General features: G+C 40.2%; 1 protein-coding gene across 1 annotated transcript in view; it reads left to right on the forward strand.

The window, feature by feature from the left end:
• The window catches only part of LOC124167582 (serine/threonine-protein kinase D3), a 52,722-nt gene that overhangs the window by 6,936 nt on the left and 18,837 nt on the right, over positions 1–26,949 (forward strand). Inside the window, exons 4-11 of the mRNA XM_046545555.1 lie at positions 171–314; positions 5,104–5,450; positions 6,906–7,179; positions 10,008–10,210; positions 10,880–10,941; positions 14,506–14,629; positions 16,282–16,414; positions 19,985–20,284. Of these exons, the coding sequence (XP_046401511.1) occupies positions 171–314; positions 5,104–5,450; positions 6,906–7,179; positions 10,008–10,210; positions 10,880–10,941; positions 14,506–14,629; positions 16,282–16,414; positions 19,985–20,284 (1,587 nt within the window). The remainder of the gene's footprint in view (positions 1–170; positions 315–5,103; positions 5,451–6,905; positions 7,180–10,007; positions 10,211–10,879; positions 10,942–14,505; positions 14,630–16,281; positions 16,415–19,984; positions 20,285–26,949) is intronic.

The raw sequence follows: 26,949 nt of genomic DNA on the forward strand, positions 1-26,949 counted from the left end.
AGGCAAAGTCACGTGTCGAGAAACTTTCCCTCCCCTCATCTCCACTTGCTTTGGCCACACCAGCTCACCCGCATAGATAAAATGAGCAGAGTACAGATCATTCTGCATCACAAATTTTTTGTGCTAGTTTTGTTTATTAAAAATGTGTTTTGTTATTGTCTTCTCAACAGCCCAGCTCAGTGGTGCCAATGGCATTGACTCTGCTCCTGTCCGGCCACACACCTTGGTCGTCCACTCCTACAAGGCACCAACATTTTGTGATTTCTGTGGTGAGATGCTGTTTGGGCTGGTGCGCCAGGGCCTCAAGTGCGAAGGTGAGATGCTGGGCTTGTCCTTTGTCTTTTATGCACATGGATTTCCTCTGTGTATATTTTAGTCATCATAGAGTGGGTGGAATTTCTTTTGATATACTTGAGTGCTCCAAATCTGGCTGCTTCAGGACTTGGAGATGCTGGATTTGTAATTCTACCAGATTTCTGGGATTGTTGGCTTCTCTTATCTTTTGAACTCAATTAATAAATGTTTTAGTTTTAATTCGATAGAACTGTTAATATTCCAGCTCTGTTAGACTTGAAATTTTTATTATAAATAACTAGTAATATGGATATCCTGGGGTATAGGTCATTTATACAAAAGTTAGCAGCCAACGTTTTGATTTATTTTCTTAAATCATCTTCAGGGCTATGTTAGAAAAAGTGTGAAACAATATAAAATACAGAGAATAAGACGATACACAATATTTATACATAAAGAAGGAACAATTGGGTTTTTTTATAATACAATATAATTTAAAGAAATATGTATATATAAACATATATATAAGAACAGAATGGAATATACAAAAAATTTTGACATACCTCTAAACTTTGAACATATTTATTGATGTTTTGTTTCTAAGGTATTGCCACAACCTAGGTTACCATTAATTTTGATGTAACGTTGGCTGCTAACTTTTGTATAAATGACCTATACTCCAGGAAATACCATATTATATATTAAATAAGGTCAAGAAAAGGAAAAAAAATAATAATACAGTGGAACTTGGATAATTCGAATCTCAAGGGACCAGCTAAAAACTTCGAATTATCCAAAAATTCGAATTAAAGAAGTTCTTATAACCGGGGAAGTAAACAATAATAACACGTTTTAAATGAAAACTATTAACTTTATTGATACTATTTGATCATTAATTTATTTAACCACAGACTGCCTTAAACAAAATTTTATTGCGCTCTTTAAAACCATCCAGCCACCTAGTGCTAGCTTTAAAATTTTGCTTTCCTAATTCTTTAGCAAACTGCTCAGCCTTGATCCTAATCAGAGGACCACTTACAGGAACTTTCTTGTCTCTTGTCTGCTTGAACCATTTCAGCACACAGTTGTCGACATCTGGATTTCCTGGCTCTCGCGATCGTTTCCTGTCTTTATCAAATTCCTCTGCACTGCTGAGAATTTTATATTTATTTTTTAAGTAAGTCGATAGGGTGTTGGGTGGAATTCCAAAGTCTTTCGCGATTTCAGATTTTTTCTTTACTCCTTTTTCCACTTCTTTAATCACACTGACTTTTTCAGCTAATGTCAAAGTTTTATAAGACCCTGGTTTTTTCGATGACGTTGATGCCATGATCACTACACAGTACACTCACTAAAAGTTAAGATTTGGAGAAACCGACCCTAAGACATCAGCAAACCTACGTTAGGTAACGGCCTTCACACGAAACGATATAAACCACGCACAATGCGACACATGCGACACACAATGTAGGGGGAGTGTCGGGTGTCAGGTACAATGACCTTGGAACGCGCTGCGCCGTCTCAGTTGCAAGCAGGGTTGAGTTATTTTTAGTGTGGCCTTCAACAGGCGGTGGCGGGAGGGGAGGTATGAGTCATCAGACTAAACGCAGGCGCGCGCGGTCCCGCGATTGTTCTAACGCAAACATTTCGTCAAATGTGGCTTGGAATATGTTTTTTTACTTTTTTATTTATGGATATTTTGAATCTTAATTTAATGATTTGCTACTTAAAAATTCGAATTATCCAAAATAAACTTCGAATTATCCACGATGTTTTAGCATTGTTTTAATACAAAATGCTAGGGACCACGGGAAAAATTCGAATTAAAGAAGATTTCGAATTAAAGAAGTTCGAATTATCCAGGTTCCACTGTAATAATAACTAGTAAGTAAGAAATCAACCAAGACCATCCCATGGTAATCAATATAATTTGGAGGACTACATTGTGTTTTCATGAGGGGATTCAGTAAATTATAGCAAGTTAGATGAAATTTAAATTAGCTTTGTTTGAAGGCAAATAATTTATTATAAATAAGAAAGGAAATGTTTCTAAATTGAAAAACACAATCATATTCAACCAGTTGGTTGTATCACTAAATGGGATTTATGGTTGACCCTCTCTCCATAGCTGCATTCCAACTCTCTAAATATCTTTCTTCCCATACTATTTCTTCCTTGAGAGGAGCAGTTGGCAATCTTCCTTTCTAAACCCAGACTCAATCTTTCCACTCTCTTTTGGGGTCACCTTTCACTGCTGATATGTAAAAAGCATTCTTCTGATCATCTTCTCTGTGCTCTGGTAGTCTAACTTGGAGTTTATAAATGTCAAAAGAAGAAACTTATTAAAAAAGTTAATCCAATATTTGTACTACTTGGCAAGATACTATGTAAAGTACTTTTGAATATGACTCTGCAGCAGGACTCAAAATGCATGCCTTTTTTGTCTAACAGATTCTTTGCTAATAGATTGGCAGATAGGAGAACTGAGTGGAGACCTTCGTCAAGCTAATCTTAGGATTAATAACTTCTGATGACAATATTGAGGTAAATAGAAAAGTTTGTGCTGATAAATGTTTGTGAGAAAGTCTAGACGTTCATTTGACTAATCCCTACTTAAAATGTAATGTAAACAGGGTGAACATCTACAGACTTCATCGTTAATATTTGTAAGTTTTTAAAAGGTATCATTTACTCCATCTGAAAGGAAAGAGTAAATAACAGATGTTGTACCTTATTTCACGTATACTGGGACTAGCCACGGTGATAACTTTTATCTACCCAACCGCGTATTTTTAGCGTAACTGTCTAAAGCACTCGACCGGAAATCGTGGGATCCGGGTTCGAATCCCAGTCAAGGCGAATGATTTTTCCCCTGTGGATTTTTTGCCCAAGATGTTCTACCTGTTGAATATGTTTTTAATTATATACCGTATAAGCGCGTGTAAGAGGCGCACCTTTTTTCCCAGATATTGCAGCCGAAAATGAGGGTGCGCCTCTTACACAAACTTCTTATCTTCCCCCCTCCCCTTCACCGGTTGCAAGTTCAAGGGGAACTGAGTGGCCTTGGTTTTCAGCGTGAGTCAGTCATCTGAAACCCTGGGTCAAAATCAAGCGGCAGGCAGGGGAGTTTCTCCCTTAGTGACGTATTTTTAAAATGCTCCTGTTTGAATTTCTTGCCAGCATCGCGCCGTCACGTCGGTACCCCAGAGGTGAACATTGAAAAGATCGCGCGGGGTGATTCGCTCCGGAGCGCGCGCTAATTTTATTGCCACGAGTGGGCATCCCGCGGCATTTATACTGCATATAGTAATATTGGTGTCACAACCTGAAAAAATTGAAAAAATTCGAACGAGTGTGCTCATTGTTGGACTTAATGGTGGATAGAAGAAATCGGAAATGCTTATAAGTGAAGAGCGCTGAAGGAGAGGTCGAGGGGAAGAGGGCTCCCTCCCCTCCGTATTTAAAGCTACGAGCGAAGGAGCAAGGGAAGAACACGTCCGATCTTGCATGTGACGTCGTTGCCTTTAAAGCGAAGGGGCGAAGGCGCAGCAATGTGATATACGCAGTTTGCGTTGCCTGAGTTTCCAGTCCGTCTCGTCTTGTTTGAATGTGCTTATGCTACGCTTGTTTCTTCCGAAATTGTGCTGTTTGGACTATGTTGAATATTAGTAGCCTTATTTTAGCTATAAATCTTTGTGTCAATCAGAGCTCAAAAAACTTAAATGCTGTAAGATATACGTCGCGTTAGGTCTAATTCTTTTTAGAACCTCGTGCGTGTCATACAATTGCTGAAAGATATCGAGATATCTTCGAGCTCAGAAGGTGACTCACGTAGCATTTGACCTCCAGAAACGCGGGAATTGAACCTGGTAGACCGAAAAAGGTCAGTTGGTGGAATGGGGTAGGGATGAAACACGTTTCCATTGTTCCCCTGTAACTTGATATTTTCCTGTGGAGTCTCGGAAAGGAAAAAAATGGCAGATGCATTAGCTGATGGAGAGCCGAGTGTAGTTCCGTTAGGCCCCTTGCACACACACCGATTTTGGACGGCCGGTAAAATATTGGCCGATATTTTACCGGCGAAGCGATGCTTGCACACGCGCCGGATTTTTACCGGTCAAACGATACGTTGCTAAGTTTTTGAGCCGGCGTCGGCGATCCACAGTGACAATAGCCGGCAGCTAACCGGCATTTTGCCGGTGCCGGCATGTAGTCGGTACGTGTGCAAGCTCCAATGCTCTCCCATTGTTCACTATTGGAATGTGGACGGCCGATATTTTACCCGCCGTCCAAAATCGGTGCGTGTGCAAGGGGCCTTAAATCTACGACGTGGTTATTATCCTACTGCGCTGAGATTGCCCCGATTGTTGTTCAATCTCTTGGGAAAGCTCATGCCATTTGCCTGTCGTGTTTTGCCTTAAAATTTTCCACGGCTGCAATTCTATTGCAATACTCCTGCGAGAGCTTTTAAACAAAATTGTTCGTGAGTAGGACAAGCATCGTAGAGCGATGGCGTATGCAAAGAGAGGATTGGAACTCTTTCTACTCCCTCTTATGCCGCCGCAGTTATCAAAATTTCCTCTTTCAAATAGTACTGAAATAGGACATTTCGATAACTGTCGAAATTCCAGGCATACGTCTGCAACACCGCACGATAGGATAAAAAAAATGTCGCAAAATTTTTTTTCTTTATAGCTTTGATCCTCAAAATAGGGGTGCGCCTCTTACACGTGTGCGCCTCTTACACAAGCTTATACGGTAATCTTATTTGTTTATGATATTAATGAAAATTCTTTTGTCCCCTTGCAGGTTGTGGTCTCAACTTCCACAAGCGATGCGTCATCCGCATCCCCAACAACTGCTCCTTGGCTAGCTTTGCAGCTGCTGCCACTACAGGTGGTGGGGGTGGTGCATGCTCCCCTCCATCAGTAGTGCCTTCGTCCCTCACATCAGATGGTCCCGACCAGCGGCGACGCAGCGCCTCCTCCAACAGCAGCAACAATGCTGCCACCTCGCTGCTTCAGGTGCCAGCAGCACAGGGTGTCACATCGGGTTCACTCTCATCGATATCAGGCGGCTGCAAGGGGCCACGCAGCCCGGCTTCCGACACCGGCTCCAACTCGTCGATTGCATCAGCCTCGGACGAGCCTGGATTTGTGAGTGTGCCCTTCCTTGCTTATTCCCTGAACTAAGGTATCACGATTGCCACTTAAGATAGAAATAATATGATTGAGTAGTTTCCTTCATTAAAGAAAACAGAATCAATATTAGTCCAAGTTTATTGTAGAGAGTACACCATTTAGCTAGAATCTTGATATAGTGGGCAATGCACCATCGAAAAGCAATTAAAGGCAAAATTCGTTTTTATTCCATGGGTCCAGGCTATTGTTGATGCGGGCAAATATTTGATTTTAACATTTTAAATTACTCTGTTGTTTTTGTTTTCTCTGATGAAGATCAAATGTATAGATCATGTGAGTACTACAAAGCACCAGGCTGGGACTCAGTACCAAAAACTGATTCACCCTATCACCTGGGAATGGAATTGGGGGAGAAGAAAAAAAAGAGAATAAGAAGAGGGCAGGACAGTGGAAATGAGACTCCAGGGTGGGCTTGTGGGGTTACACTCCGGGGGCAGGGTCTATAAGCCTTAGCTTTTCACCCTCACCATGGAAGGGGGAGGACAAGGAAGGAGAAAGGAAGGAAGTGCCGCCACGATAGGAGCCCAACGACGCTTCCTGGTGTAGGATAGGAGTTGAAGGATAGGGAAGAGGAATCCCGCACCGTCACAGAGGCGGACGGGTCCTACTACTAGCAAAACCATAATTTAATGTTTCTGTAGAAAGGAAAAAATTTCCTATGAGGAAGGAAATTTTTATGATTTTCCGTAGATCAGAGGGCAGGACAATGGATTCGGGGGTCCCAGGGCGGGCGCCGCAAAGGTTACACTCTCGAGGACCGGGAACAAAGTCAGTGATTTATACGCCCGTGCCTCTCGAGAGGGGGAGGACAGAGGAAGGAAAAAGGTATGGAGGCATCGCCGCGATGAGAGCCCGACGACACCTCCAGGGGAAGGATAGGAAAGGAAGGGAGGGGACGAGGAGTCCCGCACCGTCACAAGGCGGGCGGGCCCTACTATTAGCGAAACCAAGCATACGCAATTAATATTCTACCAATTCTAGTAGATTTTCCTATGAGGAAGAAAAATCTATCGATCAAATCGGTAGAAGAGGGCAGGACAATTAAATTGGTCACAATTTCAGACATGAGGGTCTTATGAAAATTATTATTGAAAGGCATGTGGAAGAGAAAAATGGCAAAGGTTGGCCATGGATGAGATATATAGAGCTGATGATGAAGAATATATGTGTTAAAAGATTAGCAGATTGGAGAAATGAGAGGAGTGCTGTGACAAAGCAATCTTTGGATTAATGAACGTTGATGGTGATGGTTGCTTTCCAATAAGTGGTTGGCGAAGTTTGATTGTGCTTTCTTCTTGATGTGTCGTCGCCTTTGAAGTGTACGTGGGTTGGCCTCATCCTCCCCTCATCATTCATCATATCTTCCATGCCTCTTGTTATATCTAATTACTATTTCCTCTCTCTCATCAGCTGTCACTCTTCATGGGCAACTCGGGCAAGAACCACTCCGCACATTCGAACAACCTATCAACATCTCCAGGGCGGGATTCTGCATCGTCAGCTGCGGGTAGGTGCAAGATCCCACACACCTTTGTGCTGCATACATATACAAGACCAACAGTGTGCCAGCATTGTCGAAAGCTACTTAAAGGATTGTTCAAGCAGGGAATGCAGTGCAAGGATTGCCATGTCAATACTCACAAGAAGTGCCTCGAGAGGATTCCATGGGATTGCCCTGGAGAGGGTGAGTTTATTTATTTATCTTAGTTTTAGCGATTGATTTGGATTCATAAATATTACAGCAGGGGATTCTCCAGTTGACCACTAAATGTGCTTTTGTGCTCCATGCATTCAACTGGATTTACAAAAGTCGCCACTTGCAGTGCAGACAGTAAGAGTGACCAAAAATCCACAGGGAAAATAATATAGTTAGGATTATAGTCTGAGGTTTGAGAGACGTACCTGATGATGCTGAAAAGCGAAACCGGTAGTATCAATAAATGTGAAATTGTGGAAATTGCTCCTGCTTTTTCATTTTCAATATAGTTAGGAATGTTAACCAAAATTTATATTCGTGATAGTAAAATCTATGAAATTCTCAATATTTTGATGCTAATTCTTGTGAGTGCAAATACTCAATTGCAAGTACTAAAAAAGAAATTAATTTCTCTGGACTCATCACTGCTTTTCAGACATTTTTGAAAACTGATTAAAATGGGCTCTATTCATTGATAAAAATTAACTTTTTGTGGGAGATATTGGGGCCTCCTTAAAAGTTATCTTGTATTACAGTAGACTCTTGTTATTACAAAGTTCGCGAGACTGAAAAACTGGAGGTTCGTAATATCGAAGTTCGTATGAACGTTTCTTTTAGGAATGATGGCAAAAAAAGTAAGCATTTCTTGTCTCTTTAATATCCAGTACTTTAAGTCAATCAAATAATATGCAAATATGTAAAAACAAGAATATTAGTTTGGTTTTATCAATATAAGAATGTGGTATGATGCAATTGAGGGTTGATGTATTCCTGAATACATTAAGTCCTCAGTATGCGAACGAGAAGCATTCCAAGACCTTGTTTGTAAGTTGATAAACCTGTGCAAGGCTTTGAAACGAGCGGTTATCCTGCAGCATGCAACACTGCATTACAGATTTGCATTTACAGCGAGTCCTCGTTTAACGTCACTTACCGTTCCTGAAAAATGTGACGTTAAACAAAATGACGTTAATCGAAACATAATATCCCATAAGAAACAATGTAAAAAGTGAATATCGGCTCCTATACCTCACAATTCCTACGCGAAAAAATTTTAGCGTATCCTATCTGGGGCATTTTTTTACAATGGGAATGCCAAACTATGGCATAAATACGAGTTCCTGTCTTCATCGACGACAATAGCAGCAGTGACGTAAATCCTTCTCCATTTTTGTATCTTCCCGCATTTGGTTTTCGGCTTCGCTACGGTGGTCGCCCGGGCGAGCGTCGCCTGGGCATCATCATCGCTGAAACATCGTAGCAGTTACAGGAACCAAAATTATTATGAACATGGTGAAAAAAGTGACGACAAAAACTCCGAGTTCTACGCGGAAAAATGCCTCGAAATCACTTTTTAGGTTCCTGAAAACCATTATGTCAAGTAAAACCTTGCTCACCTACCTAAGAATTCATTCTGCAGAAAATTTGCTAAAACCGCAATCGCAATTATCAATAAACAACACCGTTTTACACTTTGTATAGACTGACTATATTACCGCCCACTAAACGGATAACCTGCAACGCCCGCCGCTTCGCCTTTTTTCTCGCGCGAAATTTAAAAAACTTGACGTTATCGCGAAGCGAAGGTGCGTTAAACGAATGACGATCTCAAAATTTTCGTGACGTTATTGCGAAATGACATTTAATGGGGTGACGTAGAACGAGGACTCACTGTACTCTCTTATGACAAGCTAATCTAGCTTTGCCCGCGACACAACTGCAGCCAAAAAAACGAAAGGAAGAACGGTACAACGTTGAACAGTTCCTGACTTCATAACAGAGAAAATGATACTTCGTTCAGATTAGGCCCTAAGTTGTTCCTCTACACCACACCGCGTGGCATCGGCCTACTCCAAAGGCACCAAATTTGAAATTTAAGGCACGCTTGAATTTTTCGAATTTTCGTACTTCTGAAAGTTCATAAATCAAATGTTCGTGGGAAGGGGACTTAATGTACATCCAATTTACGAGCAGTACTGAGTGGGTCACCATGATTCCACCAGAATGAAGCTTTTTATATGATGTTGCATGGATACTGAAGTATCTCCTCCTGAAGAGAGAACCATAATTGATGCTCTTGAGCACAGTTCACGAGGAGAATTTAAATTTTATGCAATGATTATGACTTATCATCATGTATATCTTTCTAAATGTCATTGCTTATTCATGGAACTTCACAATAAAAGTCGTTTTGTAACCTCTGGTACCGGGACTGAGGTTCGTAATTTTGTAGTAACAAAAATTTCGTAAATATCTTTCTTTTTCTATGGATTGGATTGGCCTTATGTGTCGGAGCCAACAATTTGCTTTGTAATAATGAGAACTTTGTAAAAATGTTGTTCGTATTAACAAGAGTCTACGGTAACTGTAAAATTAAGGCTACCATTGCAATAGGAGCGAGAAATAATATATTAATTCAAGATTGAACGGTAGGAAATAAGGGAAACAGACATGAGGCATGGCAGAAACACATGTTTGCCATTCAACTGTTATCTTTGGTCTTCATCGATGTCATATGATAGCTGAGTGAAAAATGGGAGCTTAATTATAGGAAAAAAAACAAATTCTGTGGGTAATTTAATGAGTTAAGCAGTCCTTAATTTTTTTACCAAACACTCAGGGTATTCTAGTGAAGTTTGAAGAGCGCTAAAGAATTTATTCGGGATTGATCATGCCTGAAAATTGTCTAACATTGCTGTAATTGCAGTAACACTGACCATTCAAGAATCCTGTTTATTCATGACAATTATCTCTGTGGGTATTTTTCAAAGTGGTCCCAGTGCTTGAAGGCAGGGAATAATTGATTTTTTTTGCAGGGGGTGGTAGCGGTGCACTGGGTAGTGGTGGCGAGCCGTACTCGGATGGGGGTGACTCGGAGGGAGGGGAGAGGGGTGGAGGGGACGGTGACGAGCGGGACCACAGCCCCTCTCCTGCAATGGGTCGCTCGTCAGTAGTCTCCCCTGGCAGCGATGGCAACTCCTCATCGTCCCCCTGCTCCAACGGGGATGTCCTTGGCAGTGTAAGTGAGAAAAGACAGGTGACTTACATGATGGCAACAGTAGCACACATTGTCTCATTCGGTGAGCTTACGCTTCCTCTCTGCAGTAGGAATGGAGTTTTAGGGGAGTTACTTTGCTTAAGGCCGCTATACACAGCGAATGATCCATGCGAATGATCATGCTGAATTATCACGTGATCATTCACAGGATCATGCGAGCAAAATAGAACATGTTCTTATTTTCACTGAATGGTCATGCGCATGAAGGTTTATTTGTGAATTGTTCTGTCATACAGGGTGAATGATCATGTGCATGATCATGCTGAATCATTCGCCATGTATAGGGGCATTTATGGGTTGCACTGATCAAAAATTACTAGCATTGTATTCCGAGGGATCTGGGATTAAATGATAAAAGGGTGAAATGTGTATAACTATCACCAAAAACGTAAAGTTTTTCTTCAACCAAGAGGGGATTTTGGAAAAATAGGTCTCTTCCCTACTCTTCTCTCTAAAAAAACTCTTCCCTATTGTCTTATTTCCCCATTCTCTTTTAAGTTATCTTGAGAAGATGAATTAATGGTAATTTTTTTCTGTCTTGAGTTCTATTTGCAATACGTCAAAAACCATTTTTTACAATTTGCAGAATGTTTCTATTAATGGTTTGCTCTCTCTCCTCTCAATGGACAGGATTCGATTCCCAACCGGGACATTGATGGCGATGAGAAAGTGAAAAGGGATCGTGCAATGAGGTGAGTGATTGTCTGCATTTGCTTTTTATGGTCTCCCACGATATGACATTTATCTTTTGTGTTTGATGTGGAGTGTCTGAAAGGACTGACGCGTACTGATGGTGAATGCGACAACTATGAGTGAATATCACTGATTGACTCCTATAAGATTCATGATAAAAAATTGGGGTCAAGTAAGAGTTGTTGAAGATGCTTGAGCAGCTGTTCTTGACTGTGAATTCCATTCTAACTTTTACCATGGAAGCTCAGTATAATGAATGCTCAGAATGGCAGGGAACTCATTTGCTATATCAGTTGCCTTATATATCCCAAGGTGATGGATTAGGCTTCTCCATTCCCTCAGTTCTTACTATTCATTTTTCTTTTGTTATCATGCGACTTGCAACAGATAGAAGGTTAATTTGAGTGATCATCTTACATTGTCAGTGCTTAACGCTTTTTTGTGTCTGTATGTGTTTGATTGTGGACAGTTGGGTGTGGACCTGTCCAGTGAAGGGTAGTTGGCTATGATGTTTAAGAACCCTCTTTTCAAAACAGATTGTAGGATGTGCATTTCACCTGTAGTTTCTAGTCACTTTATGTTTATCAAGATTTAATATTTTTCTTCTGAGTTCATCAAGAATGTTATAAAACTGGGGGTAGTGTGCTATTGAAATAGTGAACATGTGACAACACATCATGTGACGAATTAACCATGAAAACCATCCCTTGATATGTCTGTATGCAACAGACAGTATTAGGAACAAATTTATTATGACGTTTTTTGTTGTTATGAAGTAAGGTTATGGGACCTTACTTCGTAACAACTTTCTTAAAAGAATACCAAAGGGATATGTTACAAGGGCGTACACAGGATCGAAACTACAGGGGGGCAAGATGTAGTCATTCAAATTGTAACACAGAAAACCTTATGAAACCAAAATTTCAAGAAAACTATAATTGCACTTTATTGGTTTTTAAAATTATTTGCTCATAAAAAATATTTCTATTTTTATTATATGTTTAATACTAATATCACTTTTCTTGGATTTTAAGAAAATTTGTTAAAAAATTTCGTTTTGAACTAAATTGAATATTGCTTATAGGGGGGGCAGCCGCCCCATCATTCCCCCTGCTGGCTATCATGACAAGTTAACATAGTGTAAAAGATACAGTATTACTAATTTTTCGATGCTTAGAAATTATGAATCTAGGTAGCAGTCCCTACAGAGCAGAAAAAACATTTTGTTATCAAGTTTGATGCACACACAAGAGGATGTAAAACATCCACTGCACTGCAAATCACAAAGCTTTGCCGTATGCTCTGCACCATAGAATTTTAGAATTTCTGGGGAAACAATGAATTTTTCTCAAAAACAGTGTGGCTCTGTCGAGGGTTAAGGGTTTCAAATGGAAGGGCACACCTTGAATGACAGTGGAAGTGCCTGAGGTCTGCAAGGGGCAAATTATTCATGGGAAATAAAGATGGGGGTTTACTTATTGTTGATTAGATGTGAAGCGGCAGAAGGGTCATGACTCCGGTGGAGAAGCGCGTGTATTTTGCAAAACGCCTAAGATTGTCCGCTAGCACTTGACAGCAGGAGTGGGGGTAAAGCGAGCTACCTGCTGAAAATAAGAAGTTGGATGAAGCCGAGTATCAGATGGGCGTGCTGCTGAAATGGCGTTTGGTAGATAAGAATGTATAAATCAGACAGAAATCCATCGTAGCAGTGTAAAAGCCGAGACGGCATGCAATCATTTTTGCGAGGTGGTGTGTCCCCTTAGAATATTTGAAAGAGATTGAATCAACTATATGTGCAATTGTTTCCATAAAATTAAAATATTCCATTTACCTAATATTCCAGCTAAATTCCTGTTCGAATCCTTTAAAGGTAATCAAAATTACTCCCCAAAATCTTGTGTTTCCTGCTGCATAGGCAACCGAGTCAAACATTCCCGCATTCATCGTTTAGTATTCGAGGTATTCGAATATTCGAGCAATGATTTAATATTCAAATTCGATATTCGAGTTCGAGAAATCAGCTATTCGACCCACCTCTAATCCTTACCAATCTGTATGACTAAGGCTAGCCAGTCTCGGTGGTGGCGGGGTAACATCCTCGCCTGCCAAACAAAAGGTCGCGGGTTCGAGTCCCACCTGGGTAGGTTTCCCCTGTCCAGAGCATGGTTGTTCATGTACGTTTACTTGTTAAATTTGTTGATTACCCCGATTTAAAATGGCTAATATGAGCTGTATTTGGTGGATTGAGAATAAAATAAAAAAGAAAAAGAAAAATAGAGAGGAAAGATGAATAGAGAGGTAGGGGAATAACCCCAGGCTAGTTGAGACCCTGGTACTTGAATTAATTCCTTTATTTGCTATGAAGACAAATAGCACTATGTTTATACAATGATAAGGATTGATCTTTCTAAAGCTACCTGATTTATGACGGCTTTCACATAATTTTTATTTTTCCCTGCACCATTGCTGTTTCTAATGTCTTAATCCATCTCCATTTTTTCATTCTAAGCAGGGAGATCTCAACTTCCTGGTTTTACTGGTTCTCATCGTCAGTCGCTTAAATCACTGCTGTCATTGACTGTGTGTGTACAGATGTGTAGAAAAATATTCTTGATACTGAACAATATCCACATGACCCTTTTTTTATGCTTTCATTTTTTGTGAATATTAATGGAACATTTAGATTTTTCCCTGCATTGGATGGTTGATAGTTTATTATGTGGTTGTCCTTCCTTATCTTAATTAGATTTTGTTTTTCGCCATGTGTGCATTATTGTGCATTCAAAAAATCATTCCCCTGGGTCTTGGGGTAGTTTAAGCTAAAGCTCTCAGTTTGAATGCAATCCGCAAAAAATCCACATCCCTGCACCAGAGATGTTATTTGGACATGCAATTTTGGCATGCTGGCATAGCTTCTTGCTAGTGGCGTAACTATGGGGGGAGATGAGGGGGATAGTAACCCCCAAAGCATCAGAGAAATAAAAAAGTTATTTAAAAATATTGCCTAGTTTTGAAATATAAGAACTGCATCTGCTTAAATTTAAATTTTTAGAGCCAAAATGATGTAAAATGTAAACATTCAGACATGTCATTTTTCAAAAATTTTCCTGCCCCAGGCCATCTCATCCCCCCCAAAACATATTCCTAGTTATGCCACTGCTTCTTGCAACAGTTCGGTAAATGGGTTATAAGGTGAGATTTTGTATGTTTTGCTTCCTGGGAAGGTTTCCCCTTAATTCAAATGAAACTTAATGGCTTGAGGTTCATGCATCGTGTCTTCCGTGCACATTTTCAGGAACACATTATGTAGTTGTATTAAATGGTGTGCCCACCGGGATAGTTACTGTTGAGTCAGTAGTAAGATAGTAAAAGAAGGGGAAGTTGCTTAATTTTGCCATGGCTGGTCCTGAAGCACCAAAATTGCACAGTTTAAGAAGCCCTTGTGGAGTTGGAGGACCTCCCCCCTTTCCATTTTTGTGTGTTTTGTGTCACATTGTTGCGCATGTGATGGTGGTGGTAGCTTGTACTGCAACGACTTGTGTTCTTGGTCACATCTCCGACAGCTCCGTCCCGAGCAACAACATCCCACTCATGAGGATTGTGCAGTCAGTGAAGCACACCAAGCGGAGAGGCTCCAAGGTCATTAAGGAGGGGTGGATGGTGCACAGCACCAACAAGGACCGAATGGTGCGTTGCCCCTTCTCCCATTGTGTCGATGGCCTTTATCTCCTGATGGATTGGCGTTCAATGCATGCTGTTGTTTTCATTTTTCTTGTTTGTGTCCCTTGCTGCTTGGTTGGTTAAGGTCATCTACCATCATTCTGTTTCATTCATTAGTAATTGATTTAATTCATCACTGTTAGTCAAATTATCACAAGTTTATCCCTATTCTTATTATCTCATTTTGATTCCCCTGTTAACGATTATGATTCCATGAATTCTATATAAATGAATGCTATGGTGATTCAACTCGATTTTTTCACATAATCTTAAATTTGCGCTTTCCTATTTTCAAATTTTTATTCATGCAATTAATTAATTAATTGAATTTTACCAACAGATGCAGGACAATTGCTAAACTAGTCTTGCAATACAGTCAATAGAGTTAAAAGTAGATAATTTCAAAGCTAATTTTTACGATGAACGTAAGGTAGTAACATGTAGTGCAATTCGTCTTTGATTTTATGTGTAGAATCTAGAAGTTATAACTTGAAGTGGTGATTCTGAGTCCCTGAACCCCATAGAATCATCATATTTCATGTATTTTTTATAATAATGAGATGATAATTATAGCATAAATGTTGCTTTTTTACACAGAAACACTAATTTCAGAATCACTAATATTTGTAATTGTATTGGAAATGAAAGAGTGAGTAAAAATTTGGAATCCATTTATCACAGTTTTATTGATGATATTCTTATTCAAAGGTACCTTGAAATGGGAGCTAATATTATGTAATATTGACACCACAGTATGATTAACAGTAAGTCTCTAGTAAACAAATATTTCACAGCCAAATTAGATTCTGTTTTGTGCCATCCCTTCTCTCAAGTTGCTTGACTGTTCTGCAGTCTTAAAATCTTGACTCTGGTGTGCTTCCTTTGGAGCTTCAGGGATACAGTTTTCTCTTATTTGCAATTATGCATTCCAGTTTTATTTAATGAATGCATCATCAAGGCATGTGGTTTCTTATAGTTTGGGCACTTCACTGCAAACCCTATTGATGAGGTTATTTTTTTAATGCTAAGATTTCGGAGAAGATCAAGACTTGAAAATTTATTAACCTCAATGAAAAGAGGTCCAGGTTTAGATATCAACTGTGGTCAAGTATCCCTAATATAGAATCCAAAATCCTGGAGTACCCATGGTGCTGGGATGTCATTGAAATGACTTAATAAACTGGCATTATAAACTTAACAAAATAAAACAAAGATTTTTAATAAAGTTGGATTTTCACGTACATAAAATGGGTATTGGTCTTGCCAGAGGGAGTGGGATAACTACCCCCAGTCATTAAATTACACCCATGTCTGTTTCAACAGATAACTGTCATTTTACCCTTGGCATTCTCTCACATTGAGAATGACAGTTATCTATTGAAACCTTGGATGGTCTAAGTTTTATTGAAGTGAGGAAAATTATGTAAATGTGCCTGTTCTTCTATCATAACTTTTTTCCACTGTTTAATCTGGAATCAAATCGTACATCAATGGTAAATTTGCCACTTTCCTTTCAATGTTATGCTTATTTTGATACCCATTCAGTGTATCTATTTTTGTCAATCTTTTGGCGAGATTTGAATCAAGAATGTGACCTTTAGACTTACTCTGTCTTGTAGCGGAAGAGGCACTACTGGCGGTTGGACACCAAATCCTTAACACTATTCCAAAGTGAAACTGGCAGCAAGTACTACAAGGAGATCCCCCTCTCTGAGATATTGGCTGTGGAACCTGCAAGGACTGGCTCTGGAGGTAAGTGATTGCCCCTCTTCCTCATTTCACAATGTTGTTTAAGGCCTCCTGTCTGTATGTGCCTTATATGTTAGAATGAAACTCAGAAATTAGATCCTTATGCATCATTTTTACCATTCCATACATCATAATCCATCAGGAATAATGGAAAAATGAGATAATTTTATCCAAATAAACTTCATTGACTTAATGCTCTTTTGATGAGATGTAACATAGTTTATAAGGAGCTAGCTACATACTGCATGAGTTACTATATGCAGATAAAAGAGTTTGTCTGTTTATCTGTCTGCTATGCATTTCCATGCAGCTTCATGGATTGCAACCAAAGTTATTACATAGGTGTATATTATGGTCTTGAATCCCATGGTGCTACTTTTGGTTGCGTCCGACATGTCCTTAACATCATTTTCTTAATACGGTTTTTTACGTCACATCATACAACTTCCGCACTTGGACATCCTGCCAGATAGGCACAGCTCTTGACAAGCTACAAGAGGAAACATTAAAATCCTATATTATTATGAAATCCAAGTTCCTACTTCTCTGTGTACTATCCTTCCCAAGCAACACCGGGTGGCCTGCTGGTATGCACATTAATATTATGTATTACACAGAAATACTGCACATCCCAATAAATATTATACACTATACTATTTTAGAAGTGTTGCACAGTTCAGAAATATTAAATTAATCAACAAAGAACCAATAACATCTTAAATATTTTCTCAGTGGATAATGTGCATTTTTAGACTACTATAACGTTAATTGTGATGTGAATATACTCTCCTTTTCTACTTTTTGTCCCACTTCTTTGACTACTCCTGACTAGGAGACCAAACTCGAGAAAGAACTATTGAAAAGGTGTAACTGTGATTTATCTCAATATGAAATGTCTCGGGAACAAAATTAATGATTTTTCACTTGCTGTTAGCCATCTAGGATTGATGCTAAATCGTCTGTAAAGCGTTATTACTCCATTAAAATATTTTCAGAAACCCTCCCTAAAGTACCCTAATTGCTGTGGTGTGAAATTTGTGAAAGTGTCTCGGGATGAATTAAGACCATTAGTTAACGTTAGACTACTATTATGTTAATTGTGATTTGAATACACTCTCCTTTTCTACTTTTTGTCCCACTTCATTATGGAACTTAGTGACTCAAATTGTGCTGTTTCAATTTCCTTTCTCTTTTAATGGAACAAATCAGTTGTGTTAATCAGGGATTGGGTATGCTTAGTTAAAAACAAAATTTTAATTTCCAGTAAAGTTTATTATTATTCTTTAAATTACAGTAAAGGTTATAATGGGGAACTTGCATGAATTTTTTTTATTTCACAGGCGGACAGAAAATTATTTTCTGAATACAACAAAGAAAACCGCATGTAAATCTGAGTTTTCCTTCGCGAGATATTTAATGATAAATATAACGAATTTTAAAGCGCGGGAAAAACTCCCTCACCCCCCCCAAGCCACTGCCGACGAAGCCTCGATGACGTCAAAGGTGCCTAAACATCAAGCGAAGCTATTGTTGTGATTGTTTGTAATAGTTGCCAGCAGTTGTGAGAGCTTCGTTTGTTAGACGTGTTGATTATTTTATATTTAAAGATAAATATCTGACGATAGAGGCTTGGAAGCCCTCATATTTTGCATTATTTATAATATTAATATCTGAGTAAGGGCATAAAATATAAAACTGCAGCAGTTAAACCAAAAATTTTATAATACCTAAATAACATCGTTGTAGGAGTCTGAGCCACGGCCATTGGAAGGGGGATACGTTAATTGTAAGTTGATGTTATCGACGGCATATCATTCATTTAAGTATGTAATTAGAACGATTTTGATGTTTACTAATGCCCGCTTAGCTTTTATATACAATAACTTCATCCGTTTATTCGTAGGTACCGGAGAATTCGTCGTTTAGGACTGTATGTGCTTGTGTTATGGGGTGAATTCCAGTCAATGCAACTTTTGCTCGCTGATTGGAGACATCTAGGAACATTTTTGTGCCAAAATAGTGTTATTTTCAACGTGACATCTCCCGTTAAGCTACTACTAATAATCACAGTGCCAGTGGTTGTAATGCACAAAGTTTGACAAGGTTGAAAAATATCGGCCTAGAGTTATCAGTGTTCCATCGTGATTGAATTGTAAAAAGTGCTATTACGCTATCGATAAATGTCTAACAGTAGTGTAAAAATTGTCAGTGGCGTGCTAATCTCCGTTGTTCACCGTAGATATGACATTTCACGATAACGCTATTGAAATAAAAACTGTGAGTGAAGTTTGTTATTCCATTATTTCAACGAATAGTAGTGAGAAAAGTCACCTGTGTCACTCGTGTGGGCTAATTTAAGGGTTTAAATCAGTGAATAAATAGTGGTTTTCATCATAACGAGTTCTGTTATTGTAAGTTGTACGTGATGAATATAAGAATGTGACAGTGACATCCAGTTTTTGATAAGAGTATTTGCCTATTTCCCACTATATTTTTATGGTATATGCTAGTATATTGTTTATGGATTTACCTATATTATTGAAATAGGTTATAGCTTGTGTGTGTGTTGGCAGCGGAACCGATTCGCGATCTTACATGTGGATTGTGTGCAGACTGTTTTGCAGTGAATTCGTACCGTAGGACGGATAGGACTACCTTCTCCGATAATTCGGTGTTGCGAAATTCAACAGCACAGCTTACTCTAATGTCAACAGCACAGCTTACGATTGTTATCCTCCAGTATTAAAAGTTTCTTTTACAACTCGATTTGCCGCCGAGGTATAGCAATAATTTGTCTTAACAAATTCCATGAGGGTCGTGGCATCAATTTTTGGTGTCCTAAAAAAAGGCTGGTGTCCTAACACCCCATGCCACACGCCTTTTAGGCGGCTTGCGGGGCATTATGTAGATGTAGATGAAATTCAGGTGTACTATTCGAACGAGTGGCAACGTTATCATCCATTTTTCCGATCACTAAAACATACGAAGTGAAACGCTTGTACTTCATCATCCTGATGCCGCATTATTAATATCCCAAGTAATAATCTAGGCACAATAGCAATAGGAAAACTTGCCCAAGAATAACAGAACAAAATAAAGTGACGATGAGCGGCTAAATACTCCCTCAAAACAAATTTTACACCATGCGCTCAGCGTATTTCCCTACTCCCTACGGTTGTTTAGGCACCTATGACGTCACGCCTGGCCTCGGCAACGCTCGGGTGTCTTCGCGCAGTGGTCGGCTCAGAGAAATTTTTCTCGATTTTAAATGCAATTTTTTTATTTCTTTTGATGTTGAATGGAGAAACTGAAGGTATTTTTGCGAGCTAATGTATCCATTTGATTTATTAAAAATAGTTTTTAGAGCAATCTACGACCCATGCAAGTTCCTCATTATCCTTTAAATTACAACAGTGGAGCATAATCTCTTAACTAGTCATAAATTAATTTAACCATTTTAACATACCCTTAACATGATACTTAATGTCCATCTTGAAACAAAATCGCATGAATTACCTCCTGATGTAAGGGTGTGTCAGTGTTTGCAGTCAATCAATTCCTTCTACTTTGCAGGCGAGATGGTGCACTGTTTTGAGCTGCGCACGGCTACTGTCGACTACTTTGTGGGTGAGAAGGAAGAGGGTGGGGATGAGTCATCTTCGCCCGGGGGTGGATCTGCCCAGTCAGCCCCGCCTCCCGAGTCGGGCGTGGGGTTGCAGCTGGCCATGGGGTGGGAAGTGGCAATTCGCAGGGCCCTCATGCCCGTGCACTCTTCATCGTCTTCCACCGTTGCCACAGGCTCCAACGGCACGAGCGAAGGCACCCCTGGGGGAAGCACCACCACTGGCTCCTCGATCAGTGTCAGCGGCAGTAGTAAGTCACCCTTATTTTTTATTTATTAACATTCACAGGCCAGTTGCCCATATTTCCACTGTTACACCATCAGAAACATATGCAGACATAAAAGGAACGTGAAACACATTAACAAACATGGATACATCAACTCACTCATGAAAACATCAGACAAAACACTATCTGATCTGAAATCAAAATGCCGCAATACAATCTGACTATTGATGAACTGTACCATAGGATACTGTACCTATGGGATATGATGTCATACAAGTACTTTCTGGCTGCAGTATGTTTTTCTCAAAATAATGATACTTTCTACTTTTGAATTTTTCCTGTTGGCTCCCGTGATGTATAAGACATCCTCGCCCTGTGTATCCTCAGACAGGGTTCCCACTCAACCGTGAAAACCTTAAAACTGTGAATTAGCCGTGAATTTCGTCTACAGTGAAAAAACCTGGAAAAAGCCGTGAATTTCGTCCTAAAACCTTAAAAATCTCTCAATCTTGATAATAATACCTTCCCAGAAATTTTCAACGTCGTTCGTAGTGAGCGCACTTCTATTCATTGTGGCGAGCATCGTCGCATGTGTCAGAAAAGCGTGGGAACGAATGTTGCCTGAAGAAAAAAAAACATCTTTTCCCAGCGCAGGCCTTTTCTCTCCCCCCTCCTGAAATATGACACCACTTCTCATCAGCTTGTTTACTTTCCTCGACTGGCTTGGTTTCCCCTCCCTCGGTCACTGCTTAGTCCCCCTTCCACCCAATTAGGCTTCCCACTGGCTGCAGCGACCACTTTCGAAACTAAATCTAGATGGCCTTTGTGTCAAAAAATTTGAACGTTTATTCAACACCTTCAATCCTGTGATTGGAAGACCGCTAACCTTGACAACCTGCTATGCGCTGTGGACACTACGCTCCCTGCGTTTGAACCGGGCGACTCTACTGCTACTAGTACTACTCTAAACTGCTACAAAGTCCTTCCATTTTTCCCAGAGCAGCGGTATGAAGGGAACATGATTTGCCTCTGATTTGAGAGATCGATACAGTTATGGTTTCAGAGTATGTATTATGATAGCAGAGAAAAGAAGTCATTACACTGCCGCTTTCAAAAGAAAAGTTATACGGTGGAACCTCGATCTATCGTTCCCGCATTGATCGTTCGCCGTTTCTGGTCCCAAATAAAGTTCCTTATAGACAATGTATTTTTTTCTCGCATCTATCGTTCCCCGAAGTATCGTTTCTCGCATTGATCGTTTGAAGATGGTGGTTCCGACTCATAATTTTCCCGCATCCATCGATTGACGAAAATGAGACGAAATAAATACAATGTGTCATTTATGGCTAATAACGACAAGCACATAGTTGGAATCTTCCCCAAGAGATGGAACTACCATTGGGAGAAGCTCAGTGCCGTGGGAAAGTAACATTAGCGCATTTCCCAAGATCCTTTATCCCCTACCATTCAGCATTCGCCTCCCCCCTTCTGACGCTTTCCTCTTCTTCAAAATAAAAAAAAGGTCCCAGCTCGCGCAGGGATGGTATTACGAAGACCTTAGCATCGAAAAAAATATCGATTTACACGAGAACAAGTCACCTATTAGCCCAAAAGGTATTTAAAAATGATATTCAGCAATTGCTATTATGCTTTTATTAGATTGAAATGTTAGTAACTTGCACGTAATAAAAAAAAAATGAGACCAAACGCGACGTATTTTAAGCAAGGAAATAGATTGAAAAATACGATGGAGATTTTTGGCGAAACGCGATATCCTCGTAGCTGAGCTTCTCGGCAGTTAATTCGGCATTTTGTTCCGAAAACATGATATCAGGTTAAGTAAAATCTGATGCTTTCCCGGCGAATATGTTCAAAAAAGGCTATTCGGGCTTCCAGCTGGGTGGTCTCCCTCCATTCTGCTGACGTTTCGACCATTCTGCCGATGACTCACCATTAGCCCTGAGGATGGAACCCGACTCGTGTTCCGAAACGTCGGCAGAATGGAGGGAGACCACCCAGCTGGAAGCCCGAATAGCCTTTTTTGGATGATATCAGGTTGTTATCAGTTATCAATTTACGAGTTATGATATAAGTCTCACTTGTCAGAATTACTGACGAAGGGTGACGAAAAGAATGGTGTCTTTAGGGTAAAAAATTACATGGCGCAGTCATATGGTCACGCTTCGCCTTCTGCAGTATGCTCTGCGTACCCCCGTACGCGATAGCATCAGTTCCGAAGTTCACCTCGTTCGAGTGGTTCCCTACTTTCCAGGGTGGCTGGACTTCGAACCACCGAGTGTTTTCCATGTGGGTTTAATAAAGTCAGGTTTCATTTTCACTAGTTTAATTTTATTCGTCTTCGGACCATGGCCCCTCCGAAGAAACTATTGAGAATTTTAAGAGATGGACTGAAAATAATTGAACACGAAGAAAAGAATCCGGGCTAGATGCGCGTGAATATTGCAGAGCGCCTTGGGTTTTCCGCTAGCACATGACGGTAGGGGGGTGGGGGAGTAGAGTGAGCTACCTGGAGAAAACAAGTAGAGATATGAAGGCGAAGATCCATGTGGGCGTGCCACTGACGATTAACGCAACATTGTTCACGCTTTACACACTACCTCAATTATTAGAGGTGGGTTAAACCGTTCATTTTTATGAACCGTTCACTTTGATCCTGTTCAGTAAAAAGAACAGTTCAAAATATCGGTTCATAGTGAACAGGTAGGGTCATTCGGTAGAAAATATTGTTTATCATACGTTTAGAGTACATGAAAGCTTAGTGTGGTATCGTAAGGCGTTTTAAACAACATTTTTGGAGATGCATCCACATTGCACAATACAGTGCACTTAAAAAATTAAAATTTCATCGTAGGCGCCAAAAACTAAGTCCAAAGATCATCTTGGTAAGGGGACCGAAAAAAATGTTCCACAATCATGAGTTCAATCGTTTCCTAAGTTCATGAATCGCGTTTTAAACAATATTTTTGGAGATGCATCCACATTAAAAAATTTCATCGTAGGCGCCCAAAAGTAAGTCCAAATATCAACTTGGTAAAGGGACCGAAAAAAATGTCCCACAATCATGAGTTCAATCGTTTCCTAAGTTCATGAATCGCGTTTTAAACAATATTTTTGGAGATGCATCCACATTAAAAAATTTCATCGTAGGCGCCAAAAAGTAAGTCCAAATATCAACTTGGTAAAGGGACCGAAAAAAATGTCCCACAATCATGAATTCAATCGTTTCCTGAGTTCATGAATCACGTTTTAAACAATATTTTTGGAAATGCATCCACAGATCCACAAATGTTCAAAATACGAAATCAAAATGAACGCGATATCCCAACTGAACGCCCCGAGGAAACTAATATTTGATCTAATATTTCGAATGGTTCGAACGAACTGATATTTTAAATATCAGTTCAAATATTAGTTGGAACGAACGGTTCGAAAGAACTAATATTTTAAATATCAGTTCAAATATTAGTTGGAACGAACGGTTCGAAAGAACTAATATTTTAAATATCAGTTCAAATATTAGTTGGAACGAACCGTTCAGTGGCTATCGGAGGGGAATAGTAGAGAAAGAAGGGGAGGGGCTCTGTCATCTACGACGCACTTCGGCGGCCTTGGATGGCCTCCCTCGTAACCGCCATCTGTTGTACCCACAACGCACTTGCTCGAGTAAGCTGCAGTTCAAAATGCCTCTTGATGATCATACCTACTGTACCGAGTACGCCGCAATTGTGCAGTGCCGACATGAACAGTGAACAGGGTGTTTTAGAGAACGGTTCATTTTCGAACCGGTTCATTTCAGTATCCAGTTCGTTTTGGCAGTTCAGTTCTTTTTGACCCATCTCTATCAATTATATTAAAAATATATTCATTAGACAGGAACAATTCAAGTAATAGACTATTTTTGGTCTTCCATCGTCATCCATCTCACAACCAGTCACTGCGCCGGCGAATGTGGTTGTTTTAGGCACAACATGCACATTGCTCTCTTCAATACGTGTACTGGAAATGGTGTTTGATGGATAAGAATTTTTACATGAGACTGAAATTCATAATAGCAGTGTAAATGCCGAGTGGAGAGCAAACATTTTTTTAGTGAGGTGGCGTTTTTCTTCAGAATTTGAAAGAGATATGGGTCGAATTAACAATATGACCTATGTGTCTTGATAAAGTACTACTATTCCTGTTATTATCTAAAGTATTAATTTTCGTCTGAAGATTTTCACAGCTTCTTTTATCTATGTTGGTGGTGGTTTTCGGGTATTGCTGTGTAGAAAACATTTTTACACAGTAAAAATGTTTTCTACACTGCAATACCCGAAAACCACCACCAACATATCTAAAATATTGTTTGAAACCTTTAATGAATATCTTAATTACTCGCCAAAATCCTGCGTTTCCTGGGACATAGGCAACCTACCAAAAAAATAAAGCATTGATCGTTTTTCCGCATTCATTTTATAATCGTATCGTTATTAGGAATAATATTTTCCCCTAGTGGAGTTCCAAAAAAGGAGGGTAGTCTTAGAATCGTGTTCGTCTTACATTTGTGCTAATACGGTGTATGAAATTGTTTTTCGATTTACCGTATAAGCGCGTGTAAGAGGCGCACCTTTTTTCCCTGATATTGCAGCCGAAAATGGGGGTGCGCCTCTTACACAAACTTCTTATCTTCCCCCCTCCCCTTCACCGGTTGCAAGTTCAAGGGGAACTGAGTGGCCTTGGTTTTCAGCGTGAGTCATTCATCTGAAAGCCTGGGTCAAAATCAAGCGGCAGGCAGGGGAGTTTCTCCCTTAGTGACGTATTTTTAAAATGCTCCTGTTTGAATTTCTTGCAAGCATCGCGCCGTCACGTCGGTACCCCAGAGGTGAACATTGAAAAGATCGCGCGGGGTGATTCGCTCCGGAGCGCGCGCTAAATTTATTGCCACGAGTGGGCATCCCGCGGCATTTATACTGCATATAGTAATATTGGTGTCAAAACCTGCGGTTGAAAAAATTCGAACGAGTGTGCTCATTGTTGGACTTAATGGTGGATAGAAGAAATCGGAAATGCTTATAAGTGAAGAGCGCTGAAGGAGAGGTCGAGGGAAAGAGGGCTCCCTCCCTTCCGTATTTAAAGCACGAGCGAAGGAGCAAGGGAAGAACACGTCCGATCTTGCATGTGACGTCGTTGCCTTTAAAGCGAAGGGACGAAGGCGCAGCACTGTGATATACGCAGTTTGCGTTGCCTGAGTTTCCAGTCCGTCTCGTCTTGTTTGAATGCGCTTATGCTACGCTTGTTTCTTCCGAAATTGTGCTGTTTGGACTATGTTGAATATTAGTAGCCTTATTTTAGCTATAAATCTTTGCGTCAATCAATTGGAGCTCAAAAAACTTAAATGCTGTAAGATATACGTCGCGTTAGGTCTAATTCTTTTTAGAACCTCGTGCGTGTCATACAATTGCTGAAAGATATCGAGATATCTTCGAGCTCAGAAGGTGACTCACGTAGCATTTGACCTCCAGAAACTCGGGGAATTGAACCTGGTAGACCGAAAAAGGTTAGTTGGTGGAATGGGGTAGGGATGAAACACGTTTCCATTGTTCCCCTGTAACTTGATATTTTCCTGTGGAGTCTCGGAAAGGAAAAAAACGGCAGAGGCATTAGCTGATGGAGAGCCGAGTGTAGTTCAGTTAGGCCCCTTGCACACACACCGATTTTGGACGGCCGGTAAAATATTGGCCGATATTTTACCGGCGAAGCGATGCTTGCACACATGCCGGATTTTTACCGGTCAAACGATACGTTGCTAAGTTTTTGAGCCGGCGTCGGCGATCCACAGTGACAATAGCCGGCAGCTAACCGGCATTTTGCCGGTGCCGGCGTGTGGTCGGTACGTGTGCAAGCTCCAATGCTCTCCCATTGTTCACGATTGGAATGTGGACGGCCGATATTTTACCCGCCGTCCAAAATGGTGTGTGTGCAAGGGGCCTTAAATCTACGACGTGGTTATTATCCTACGGCGCTGAGATTGCCCCGATTGTTGTTCAATCTGTTGGGAAAGCTCATGCCATTTGCCTGTCGTGTTTTGCCTTAAAATTTTCCACGGCTGCAATTCTATTGCAATACTCCTGCGAGAGCTTTTAAACAAAATTGTTCGTGAGTAGGACAAGAAACGTAGAGCGATGGCGTATGCAAAGAGAGGATCGGAACTCTTTCTACTCCCTCTAATGCCGCTATTATTGCCGCAGTTATCAAAATTTCCTCTTTCAAATAGTACTGAAAGAGGACATTTCGATAACTGTCGAAATTCCAGGCATACGTCTGCAACACCGCACGATTGGATAAAAAAAATGTCGAAAAATTTTTTTCTTTATAGCTTCGATCCTCAAAATAGGGGTGCGCCTCTTACACAAGCTTATACGGTACTATGATCTATAAACATTTTTCATAAAATATTTTCCGCTAAATAAGAAAGATTGGGGTGGGGGAAATTCGGTTACTGTGCAGTATTAACAACGTGCGCAAAAAACAATCTCTCGGCAAGGAATTAAAAAAGGACCTCGGGTGTCCGGACGGAAGAAGGTCCGAAGGGTATTCGGCGTCCAGGCAAGAGCGCGGTTGGGCTGGTCCTTAAGTCGGCCCTGAATTTTGCAAACGATAGATCACGTCATAACAGATATCACTTTTCA

The sequence above is a fragment of the Ischnura elegans genome, chromosome 11, assembly GCF_921293095.1.
Source record: "Ischnura elegans chromosome 11, ioIscEleg1.1, whole genome shotgun sequence".
Taxonomy (NCBI): domain Eukaryota; kingdom Metazoa; phylum Arthropoda; class Insecta; order Odonata; family Coenagrionidae; genus Ischnura; species Ischnura elegans.